We start from the raw sequence: 12,500 nt of genomic DNA, 5'->3' as shown, positions 1-12,500 counted from the left end.
TCAAGGTAGGCAACATCCACCACTCTCCCTTCATCCACCCAGCCAGTCAGTCCATCATAGAAGACTACCAGGTTGGTCACACATGATTTCCCCCTGGTGAATCCATGCTGAGTACTCCTGATAACCTTCTTTTCCTCCACATGCTTAGAGACAATACCCAGGATGAGCTGGTCCCTCACCTTTGCAGGGATGGAGGTGAGGCTGACCAGCTTGCAGTTTCCTGGGTCCTGTAGAGAACCCCAAAGGAAGTTCACTACCTGAGCAATGCTAAATCAGTGTAAAGCAACTGAGCTAGAAAAAGATCAATTTTGCTTTGTGAACTGTAACAGCTAGATTAATTTCACCACTTTAGTTCATAAAACATGGAAAAAATTTCAAGGACACTCTGGCTTATCAAGACAATACTTAAGACACTCCTTCCTCTGTAAGAAAACCGATGCATATTACATAGTTAAGCAACCCAACACAAGATCCGGGCAGCTTTACAACACACTGCGCTTTAAACAGAAAGTGCCAAAAAACCCAAACACAACCCTCACACTGAAATAGGCTCCTGACAGACTACTGGTACAAGGCCCTATGCTGAGATGAACCTGCAGTTTCTGTAGCTGGGCAACGAGGTGCTGGGAAAGCAGCTGAAATCTGGGGCAGAGCGTACAAAACACACACAGCTTAGGAGTGCACCTTTGGTATCACCTGGGTCTCTCTGAACTATTTTTTAATGTTTATTTTGCAAGTGCCTGACAGATCCGAGAGTGCACTCAAATGATGCTTGATACTTGGTTTTGCACAAAACAACAATCTTGGGATTTATATTAATCAGAAGGTTTAACAGCATTGGGGACGGACGTTGATGGACTTAGAGAGAGAATGTGTTTAACATATCATACCAGATAAAAATGCAAGTACCTTCACACCATTTCCTGACTTTATTTAATCCCTCAAACTCTGGGGTATATGGAATATTCTCCATCTTCAGTTTCATATGTGACAAAGTGTCTAGACTTCCTTTTGCAAAAGCAAACCCTGCTGCCTTCTGCAAGAAAGGCACTTACTCCTAGTGCAGAAAGGGAGGTAAAAGTAAAGGGAGATTTGGTTTAGCTGCAGGTTTCGGGCTCTGGGGCTGTGTTTGGTTCCCATACAGGGAGGACTGTGTGTTCAGCTGTGCAGCGGTGCCTGTCCGGCAGCACGATGCAGTGCCAGCAGAGCCATCTCGTGGTGACTGCCCACTGCAAATTAAAAGAACTTTATCCCCCTGCATCATTCTCAGTATTTGCTTTCCCATTTAAAAAAAATATACAAAAAGTATACAAAGTTAAGACTCACCACCAAGTTTGTGAACAGCGAGTGCAAGAATGCAAAACGTGTTTATTGTGTACAAGGCCATGAACCATTATGCCACAGACTTAGTTTTGTACTCAATTCCTCAACAGTAACATAATCAAACATTTCAGAAACAATACTGGTGCTCACTTGAACTAAAACATTTCACAGGAACACCACTGCCTGCGGTAAGCTATTAAAGCACAGTATTTTCCTTTCAGTTGGAACTTGCTCCCACCCAAACATCTCTTCCTTTGCACTTTAGGACACATAACCCTTATTTCACAGGAACACCCTAACAAGAACTGCTGCTACAGCCTCCATGACTTTAATAGGAAGCTCCACAGTATCCTCCAAACTCCTTGGAGCCTTGGAACTGCTAGGGAAAGCCAGCTGCAGACAGCGTAGCACACACCCAAAGTGATCCTTCAGTGTTATGTAAAGCCCACAATGTCGTAAGAGGATTACCCCAGAATTTGCCAAATTATGATGTCCAGCCAGGTGCTAGAAAGAGTCAAACCCTTTCTCCTTAAGCTATGCCTTTCCAATGATATTTTAAAAAGTTAACTGTTATTACAGTTTTATTCTAGGACAAATTTGTAGGTGGCCATACAACTGCTCCTCACAGCTCTTTCCTCTTTTCCATCTCTCTGCATTTCCACAGCTCACCCAAGTCCATGACGGGGGCCCCCATCTGATTGTTAAACTTGTCTAATCTGGCTCCTGGGTTTAGGAAAAAAGTGAAAGAAAAACCTTGAGCAGAGATGGAATAGCTCGAGTCTGACGGGACATATGATTAAACCTCTTCTGACTGGGGAAAGACAATCTCAGTAGCAGAGACAGTGCTGTCTGAACACATTCATGCCTTTTAACATAAATAAATTAACAAGAGGGGGCTGAAAAGCCTGATCCATGAGAGCTATTCTTTTCCCTCAGGAAAGAAAAGCTATTTGCAGACGTACTTGGAGCCAGGGACATAGAACTCTTGCTGCCTTTCACATAGCAGTCTCCTTTCCCTAAAAACTTCGTGTTACACTCAAAGCACTGCACTAGAGCAACACCTAACACCCCCATTAGGACCTTGTAATATCCACCCAGGCTCATTTATTCTATACCCTCAATAAAAGCAAGTCTATTAAGCTTTACTGTATTTTTTTAAAACAGTAATGAACACTGAATAGATCGCATGGCAGAAATAGGCATCCTTATCACTTCAAGAAAGAACAGATTAGACAAGATATAACAGGATCAAATCCTATAAACTGGCCTATAGTAAATTGACACTGTTTTCAGCTGCACAGCTCGACAGTCCTTCCCTTCCTGCTACAAGGTAGGGAAAATGCTAAATATCATCTTATGCGCTCATGGCAAGCAAGCTCTCCAATTTCTTCAGTTAGGGTCTTGTTTTCATCTTGCCAAAGATTTAGATAATGCTCATAACTTTTCTCCAGCTATCCCAAAAAAGGGAAAAACAAATCTCCAAACCAAGAACAAGAAACTGCATCCCCCCTTGACATGTGGGAGGGAAACAAGTTCTGCTCAAGCAGACAAACAAGCAGCTGTAGAGCCAGAGAAGGCACTGGGGAGGGGAAGGAGGGTTAGAAAAGCCAGGAGAGGCAGAGAAGGAGAAGAGGCTGGCCCAAAGATAACCTGCGTGAACACTGCCACATCCCTGCCTCAGCTCTGTATGCAGGAACCAGCAGTTTTCACATAGGGCAGTTCAGTGAGTTTTAATTACTAAGCAAACCCAAAAGTACCTGCTTCAAGAACCTGAAGTTATTTGAAATAGTGAGTTACGATTGTAATGTTTAAGGGATAAACATCGGGGAGGACGAGAGAAACTTGTTTTAAAATTCAATACTATATAAAGATTTTAACACTGAGACATTCTGGTGCTGAGATGTTTTAGAATCTGTAACTTCTAGAACAAAGCATTATTTCAAAACATCCTTAAACCATATGCAAAGCATTAACAAGTCTTCATATTTCTCTGTTACTCCCACTTCTGCAGTGCTAAAATATAAAACACCTACCGCTAGAGGTACTATAATTGAGCCTTTTTCAATTGAATATTCAATTGAAATATTCAGAATACACATCTGAATTGACCAAAGCTCAGTTTTATAATCTTTTTGCCTACTTCCATCCTTCCTACTTCTTTGTTACCATTTAATGAACTATGTTAGTATGGACAATTCAAAATCACATTTTCTGTATTACAAGGCACCTGATACACTTCTAAACAATGCAAATAAGTGTCGTAAACAGACCAGAAATCCCCACTGTATAATCCTCCATTCTGTAGTCCTGGAGGTCCTGTTTATTCTGATGAGTGATCATGACAGTTCTACACATCCCACTTTCATCAACACTTGATGAGCACCACGATTAATGCAAAAAAAAAAAAAAAAAAAAAAAAGGCAAAACTTTCTTCTGAAAGAAGTCACCAGGTTACCTGTTCAGGAGCAAATGTTTTCTTCTTTTACACAGCATAGATCAAGGCCAAAAAAATAATTAAAACAAAAAAAAAAAAAAAAATCAAGGCACTAGTTGTCACTTAGCTGGCTGGGGTAATACCACACAAAGAATCTAAATTGCTTACCAAGAAAGAAATGTAGTGGACAACCCCCAAATCTGTTTTCCTTTTTACTCAGCTAGGGAAGCAAGTTTCTGTTTAAACCTCTCCTTTTTCTAAGTAGGTTCTGATAAAGCTATTAGCTCTAACAAACATCAACTGGGCTAGCAAATGTTCATAACAAGCAGGCACAACACTGCATTTTACTATATATGCACATAACCAGCATATACACACAATAAGAAATCAAAGTAAGTAGACCCCTGGATCCATGGGAGAACCAAAGCTTTGGCTATTAAACGTTTGCATCTGAAGGTCACAGCATGGACCTCACGGAGATGCTGATCTGCAGACCTCACCAGCAACAGCTGGTCATCGATCTTTACACCTTGGATTTGCCATTACCCAGAGTGGCGGTATCTTGCACAGTTTCTAGTATTTTGAGATGAAGAGTGCTGTATATATCAGTGTAGCAGTCCCACACTATGGACAGTGCTTTCTCTGAGAAGCCCAAGGCAGCCCCACAAAATATTAACAAATAATAGCATCTTCTGTGGACCAGCAGTAAGAACTTATTTTACAGGCTGAAGGACTGAACAGAAGGTAGAGCAGAAAAGCAAAAAATGGGATTTGATCTCAATCTTTCCTTTTAAAATAAACTGCTCAGGTTAAAACTACCTACATGTAAGAGTCCTGTTTTAGCAGGCCTAGCAAAATTACAATAAGCAGAAGTGTTCTCTCATGCTTAAGTGGTGCAGCTTTTTGGTCTTGTGCTTTAGACACTTACGTTCCCCCTGAATACCATCTGCATGGGGTTTGCTTTTTGGCTCCTGGCTCCCAGCTTTTTCATCATCATCATCCAGCAGAGGAACATAGTCTGTTTTATCTACTGTTTCTCCAACCACATCATCAAATTTCTCTGCTTCCAGACTGGCAATGAAGTCCCTTTTCACTTCTTCCTCAATCTCGGGAGGCGGCTCTGTCAGAGCATCCGCAAGACTCAGGTTGTGATCCAAGTCAGCCATCCTTTAGCACCTTTGCAACCTGAAAAGTGATGTGGGGAAGAAGAAAAAGAAACATTTTAATAAGAAACATTTTAAGTTTACTCAGTTTGATGTTGACAACTGTGTGCCTTCTGCACCCTAACACAGTAAGAAATACTTGCTTTTGAGCTCAGTAATTCCCAGATGCTTACAAAACCCTTACACCAGTACAGAAACAAACAGCTAGATCATCTAAAACAGGTTTTGCTGCATGAACGTTACATTTCATGTGATGTTTTGTCAGAACCTTGTGGGGGCGGGAGGAAAAGGGAGCGAAAAAAAGAAGAAAAAAGGAAAAAAAAAAAGAAGAAAAAAGGAGAAAAAAAAAAAGGGGGGGAAAGGTGGGGGGGAAACCCCAAAACACCATACCTGGCTATCATAAACACAATTTACATTGATTTCTGCCTTGCCCCAGATCTCAGAGTTAATTACACATCCTCAGCAGCAGAAAGACAAATGACGCAAGTGAATTTAGTTCTTGGGTTGGACTCCACCCAGCTTCCCCTATGGAGATTAGGATTTTACATAATCTCTGATGTATGTTCAGTGATGCTTTTGATCCCTCTGATAGGGTCCCACAGCATGTTTCTGTCCTCAGCAAACCTTGTTAATACCAGCAAACCCACTCTAGCCCTGGGATTTGTGCTGGAAGGTAAATTTTTAATAATGCTGACATGAAAAAATAAAGTACACACACACACTATACATAAAGCTATAAATTAGAAACCAAGTAAAAAGAATCATCATTTATCTCTTCCTTCCCAGTTCATATCTCAGCATTCAATCTAATTTCCTGGCACTAAACAGAAAAACTGAACTGATTCATCTGTTTTGTAGCTAAAGCTTTCAGGTTGGCATAACAAATACACCCATAAACAATTATTTATTTTTTTTTACATGTCATCCTTCTGAAGTTATTATTAGGAACAGCAGCTAAGAAATACTGAGGTGAATTTATAGAAAGCTGTCGAAGGCAGCAAAACCCACCACTTCTGCTTGACAAAAGGCACATTTCTGAAGCTTTCAGAGCAGTGTTGGTGTTCTGTACACACAACATACAACTATCCAGGCAGCAAAGACACCAAAAGCTCTAATCAAATATTGTAGCCATTTGCAGAAATTGTCTGGTACAAACTGTAAAAACCAAAACCATAAAGGGCCATTAGAATCTAAATAGGCATACATACAACTCCTACTACAGTAGCTCAGCTTCCTTTAGTTTTGGTCTACGTTTGGAAGCACAAAGCGATTTGATGCTGATCTGTATTACACTCACTACTAGATGTACAATCTATGCCGAGACTCTCCCTGTTAATGAAAGATTTACTCTCTCTTAGGAGTCTGGCAAGCCAATGCAGCAGTACCTGGTTGGGAATCAGCAGAGAACAAGTACATGGAAGTGAAGTTTCAAGTTCCAACAACAAATTCATCCAAACAAAAAGATACACAGGAGCTTAGGTAAAGTGATTCAACATTTTACAACCAATTCTCACTATATTGCACAAGAAACACCAAACCACATTAAGAAGGAAAAAAAATAAAATATTGAGCTGAAGATACAGAGCTGCATGAGTAAAGAGGCCCAGACACACTCGCAAGGAAACACAATGGGCATTTGTATGTGCTGGTTAATGAAGGGCTGGATCCAAGTGGCCACTGTGCAGCAGTCCAGGGTCACCGACTTACATGGTGATGGCAGAACACAGATCCTCTTGTTCCGAAAAAACAAAAGCTCCTACTCCTTGAACTACAGGAAATTCTTCGTCAGCAGTATACGGCCACCGACAACATACCTACAGGTTCAAGCCTCTATAAGGCAATATTTCACATTCTTCATAAACAATGGCATCACACTGATATTGTTGTTTATGTAATCGCATGCAAGTATATTATGGAAACTAATTCAGTTAAAGTTATTCTTTTTTTCTTTAACAATAAAAGGTCAAACTTCAAGCCAGATCAGACTTCAAGCAGCAACTGCAGTTTTTGTTGGTTTAGATAAAGGCCTCGAAGAGATACCACTTCATGGAAATCTAGAGGTGAAAGGTTTGGAGTCTTAACCCTTTGTGCAGGGTCAGTTGAATGAATTATGATTATTATAAAAAAAAAAAAAAGACATCTTTAAGTAAAAGAGACTTACTAAAAAAAAAAAAGGTTTCTTTCAGATAGTCTTGACTGTTCTCAAGGCATGCCATTGTACAGATCTGCACACAGTTGACCACATTACCCTTCACTGAGTTTCAAACAGGGAAGTCACTTCTACAATTTTTATCTTTGGATCTGCCAGTCTCTTCAAAGTAAGAAATGTGGCTCTTGAATAGCCATGTTTCCAACCACATCCTCCCTTGCTTTCAACTTGAAAGTGAAATGGTATCTTTTGGGTCAGTCAATCTCAAAAAAAAAAAAAAAAAGAAAAAAATTGGAGCTATGAACACTTCATCCTTTTGAAATTTTCATTTAGCATAGGGAAGAAAAGCTATTTAAAATTTTCAACAAGCTGCTTCATGATGCTGCAAGGAAATGCAAGAATTAAGGCTGCAGTCAGAATGTAGCTACAGAACATCCAGTAACTTGGGGAATAAGCAAGCAAAGGCTGGAGTGAACACACCTGATAACAAAAGAAAAACCCAACTCCTCTTCTTCACAGCAGGCATGCCAGGTTGGGCTGAATCAGGCCTTGCGGACTTCACAAGTCCTTCACGTTCACCGTATCTTACCTGGTTCTGCACCAACGCCAGCACAGCAAGGTTTACCCATCAAGAACCTGAGCTTTATGTAAATGATATGTAGGAAAACCTCTCATTTTAGCCTCACTCCAAATGCTCATTAGCACTAAGTTCAGTTTACAGACTGTAATCATCAGTTCACAGTTTTCACACGTTCACTTCAGATTAAATATTCCTGCTATTTTAGTTTCAGGAACATGAGCAGCCTTTTAGGAGCATTTCCTCTTGACAGTTTAATTTAGGGTCTCTGTCCAAATAGCAAGACATTGATATCCTCCCACTTTAATGGAAACTACCACCTGCCTATTTTAGAGAGAGGCCCTTTAACATTTAGTATCCTCTCTTCTGCATTATCCAAACCCAGTAACCATCTACAGCCAACACCAGACAGCACAGAAACCTGCATGGCCACAATCATAGGTTTGCAGGCAGAGCAACTTTATCAGCAGTGTTTAGATGGCCCAGAAATTATTTAGTCCTTGTTTCACTGAGACAGTCAGCCACTTTTCCTCTAGACCTAAACAACTGCACTTCAATTAACAGAGCAAATGCCTGTGGAACCCCATGGGAGCCGGACCTGCCGTGTAAGTGGGGTTAGGGAAGCACTGACGAATTCTGAAACCCAATTCCAAGCTAATCCCACGCAGATCATCCTCCAACATAAGCATATTCCACCACAAGCAACTGATGGATTCACATCATGGATTTTTTGGTCTGCATTAATGTGGTAGCACTTTATGAAATAGTTGCCATAAAATAGCATTGACAATGTCACTATTTCAGACCTACATAGGAGCTAGGACACTACAGGAATCTAGTTTCTGGGGGAAAATAATAATGTTACATAGACTTATCAGCAGGACATTTCCTTGTCTATATTTAACTTCACAGGGAACGCAGAAACTATGTACAAAAAAAATAATAATAAATCAAGAGTAACTAATAAAAGCCATTTTGCATTTTTGTAGCAAATACAGAACTGGTCTCTCAGACACATAAGAGTTCCTGGCAAATAACCGGCTGCCCTAACACAAAGCACCACACTGGCTGCAGGAAGCCTTCCACAGCCCAGGTAGGGTCCAAGGAGAGCCAGAAGCCCACTAGAATTGGGACTAGAAACAATTTCTCTGGTTTCCATCTCTGGTGTTAGACCAGCCAAACTACACTAACTCCCAGGCTCCCAGTTTGATCTAGGGCTTATAGAGTTAACTAAGCTAAAAGGAAAATAAATATACTGCAGTCTGCTCAAGAGTAGAAAGCAGAACCTGAAGTATATTCATGTGTTGACCAGCTTAGCAAGACAGATGCTTCCCATACCATTTTTCATTCGTATGGAACAAAGTTAGCTACGTGCAGGAAGCATTCAAGAACCTTCCTCAAGATGTACCTTAATACACTGTACGTTACATCACTGTGCAAAACAGATATCAATGGAGTACAAGGAATATGAATTCTGACATGAACTTTAAAGATGAAAGGGCAAAACTGAGGAATGACTGAGGTTTCAGAAGGCAGCAGTTTAAAAATTTATTAAGTAATTCTTCAGCTGTGACACAGCTGCCTAGATCCTCTTGTTTGTTAAACAACAGAGGGAGTAACAGCAGCAATGGTGTAACACCAACCTGTATGGCTTAAGATTTCTATCTCTGCGAGAGCCTCAGAAGACAGTCAAGTCCTCCCTGAAGAACAACGAGTAAGTATTTTGCTCAGAGGTAAGGTGTGGAAAGGAGCAGACCACTATGTTATCAGTCCCACACCGACAGCTGTACTACAGACAAGGAAAAGTTCTCCTGTAGCTAGACAGTCCTCAGTCCATTCCAGGAAATCTTCAAATTATGCCACAGCAAATAAATCATATTCCCTTAATTCATGCTTTAAAAAAATAATAAATGGTTTAGACTTCTTCATGTTCCAGCAACAGCTGATCTGTTATACCTAGTATTGTCCCATCTGTTCTTTTTTATGCTCAGAATCTTTGTGTACCCAGTGACTAACCCATTTGTTTCAATAAATTAAATCCACTTTCTTGTTAGCTAATCTGAAAGATACAGAAGAGTTTGTTTTAATCTCCTACCCATATCACGACCCCCTATCCGGGCATATTGCTCCAAAGAGCTCCTGCTATTTACCCAAGTCAATTTGTCTCTCCCTTTCAAAACAAGCTCCTTTCTGGGTGTTCCCACCACCATTTGACCACACACACACAGCTGAAGTTTGCAAATATATGCAGAACTGGTGCTCTACAAACCAAGTTAGAGAGTCATAGACTTACAACACCCTAGAGATCCCTAAGAAGTTAGTCCAGCACTTCCTTGTAGGGGTCTTACTTTAAGTGACTTAGTAGAATAACTTTGAAGAAACACCATCTTATCCAGCCACGCTCTGAAAGCAGAAGGAATACGAGCCACACTTACTTGCATAAGCCACTGCCTCTAGCTTCCCATCTTGGGAAGAGTGGAATTTATTTCCTGAACTCTGTATTTCCATTTTGTAGCTTCCTTAACTGCACTGTTGTGTACATGCCTCTGGGCATGCACCATCTTTGAATTTAAAGTTATGATCAGTCTGACCCAGATTTTGTGCATCTCGTCTGAACAGGGAAAAAGGGAAGAGCAGGCAAGTGGGGGCAGGGGATGCTGCCCACAAGAAGAAAAAAAAAAACACCTGAAAACCTGTGAACTGTTTAAACAGATTCATACTTGGCACATGGCGTTGACTGACTTCCCTTGGCTTTTTGGCAGACGGAATAGGTGATTTTTTCCAGAGCAGCATATACACGACAGGTACCAGCCTCTGCCAGTTATGCAAGCAGAGCGCAGCGCTGCTGCCTGCCAGCCCTGCAGTGACACAGCACCTCAGCCCTCTGCAGAGCCCTGCCAGGCTGCTGCTCTCCTACAGCCCGTACCTCTGCCCCAGACCAGGCGATCCGCACTCGGCCTCTCTTTTTCCACTTAACACTGGTCTTGATAGTTGCTGGCTGTATCCGTACCAGCATTAACTACATATTCTCCTCTATGAAAACAAAGTTCAAGCAACCTTCATACCAAAGGGGTAGGAGAAATCTATTCACAAAAGCAGCACATTAAGATGAATAAGAAACAAAGCAACATCTCCTCACTTTTGCTTGTTTGTTTAAAGAAGACACTGTGATATACATGCTGCTCATAAATCTATGTATTATTTTATCAGATCCACTTGCTCCTTTAAAATTAGCTCCTAACTACATACAGAACAAAATCCCCGACTGGAAGAAACAGCGACAGCTCAGTCATGATTCCCATTTCTCTTGTCCTAAGTCAGCTTGCTTTTCTTAGATGAGGCTCTCATGAGCACTTCGCAGTGCCTGTTGAGGCGTTAAGAAAACAGGCTAGCAGGGAGCAGACATATGCTAAGTCATCTTCCTTCACCATATCCTGAAGGGAGTCCTCTGTGAAAAGGATGTCTGCATCTATCTTTCAAAAGAAGAGGACACATCAATGAATCAAGTTGCTGACATTTCTTACATTCCACGGCTGGGCACAACAAATCTCTGACCCAATTTAATTTTTTATCATTTTTTTGGCACATTCTGAACAGGTAGGATTAATTTATTGTTTTTTTTAAAGTTAAACACAGTAAGATCCCTGCTTTATTTCTGTGTTCCGAGCCACAGGAAATCACTCAAATTACTAGAAGCTTCTTCTCAGAAGTAATGAGATGCAGGCCAAGGGTATTAAAGTCTTTCCAGCAACACACACAAATTCATGCTCCACTCACTTGCTAGGTAAACCAGTGCAAGGGCCTCAAAATGGGTGTCCTGAATTATAGGCTTATATTCAGGAATTACTTCCCAAAAAAAAGCAGCGATGTACAGTTACCATCTCACTAGTTGAGGGAAGGCTGTCCGGTCCAGATACTCAAGACCTGGTAGACAAGTGTTAAGTACCGGATACCACATACATCATCATACCACTAGTTAAGTGTAAGACTATAGATATATCCATAGCAAAAAACAAACAGATTTTAAACTTTGAACAGTTGTTTGAACCAGAGCGTAGGCAGCAGCCTTCTCATAACTCTGACAAGCTGAAGCAAACAGCAGCAAGCAGTTTCCAGCTCCAATCTGCCACACCACTCATGCTGCCAACTGCCATATCACAGAAAGGGTCTGCTTACTTAAGGCGTCACACAAAATATCTTATTACTAATTTCAAATGGATATTTGGACTTTCAGCAACATCAGGATTTCAGTAAGAGCCATGTCACACAAAACCACGTTCTCCTTCAGACAACACAAATACAATAAGAGTTTCCAGCTATGATGTCTATAGCCTAAGCAATTGCTTCCCTCCTTTATGAAGGCCAAAAGTAGCAAGTGCAGAGAAGGCAGATTTGGAGTATTTGCTGGTTTTACACCTGAACTGCTAGAACAGACAAGGACACCTGCAGAGTTGTTTCCCTTTTCAGCCCAAATTCTCCAACAGCCTTCTGGCTAATTTTAAGTATACAGAATATACTAAAAAGTCCCAGAACCTCCAAGTTCCTATAGATAACAAGCCAAAAAGCACACAACTAAAAGGGAATAAAGTTCCTATTATTACCTCCACAGAGAAAAACAAGGACAATGCAGGCATTTCCACTCTGGACTACCAAGCTGCAGTACACACTATCCCTCACACTGGCAGAGTTTGGCAACCAGTGATGGACATGAGGGTACTGCAGACGGCTAGGGACAGGGCAAAGTGTCCCTAATTTATACCAAATTCAGTGCCACTGAACTGCACAGTAATAACCCTAAAACAACAACAAAGGCTTGATGCAAATCTCAGTTCCCTTCCACAATCAGTTGACAGC

The 12,500-nt window shown here is 41.0% G+C and overlaps 1 protein-coding gene across 14 annotated transcripts in view; it reads right to left on the bottom strand.

Moving 5' to 3' along the window:
* Positions 1 to 12,500, bottom strand: part of MAP4 (microtubule associated protein 4) — a 167,031-nt gene that overhangs the window by 106,430 nt on the left and 48,101 nt on the right. For 13 of the 14 annotated variants that reach the window (XM_080385734.1, XM_080385747.1, XM_080385735.1 and 10 more), the window contains one exon: positions 4,686 to 4,942. In XM_080385734.1, the coding sequence (XP_080241860.1) occupies positions 4,686 to 4,923 (238 nt within the window). In that variant the 5' untranslated portion in view covers positions 4,924 to 4,942. Of the gene's footprint in view, positions 1 to 4,685; positions 4,945 to 12,500 lie in introns of all 14 variants that reach the window. The other variant, XM_080385740.1, reaches the window with a different exon arrangement.

The sequence above is a fragment of the Falco punctatus genome, assembly GCF_963210335.1.
Source record: "Falco punctatus genome assembly, chromosome: 4".
NCBI classification, from domain to species: domain Eukaryota; kingdom Metazoa; phylum Chordata; class Aves; order Falconiformes; family Falconidae; genus Falco; species Falco punctatus.
Note: the sequence above shows the minus strand (reverse complement) of the source record. Positions and strands in the feature narration are given on the sequence as shown.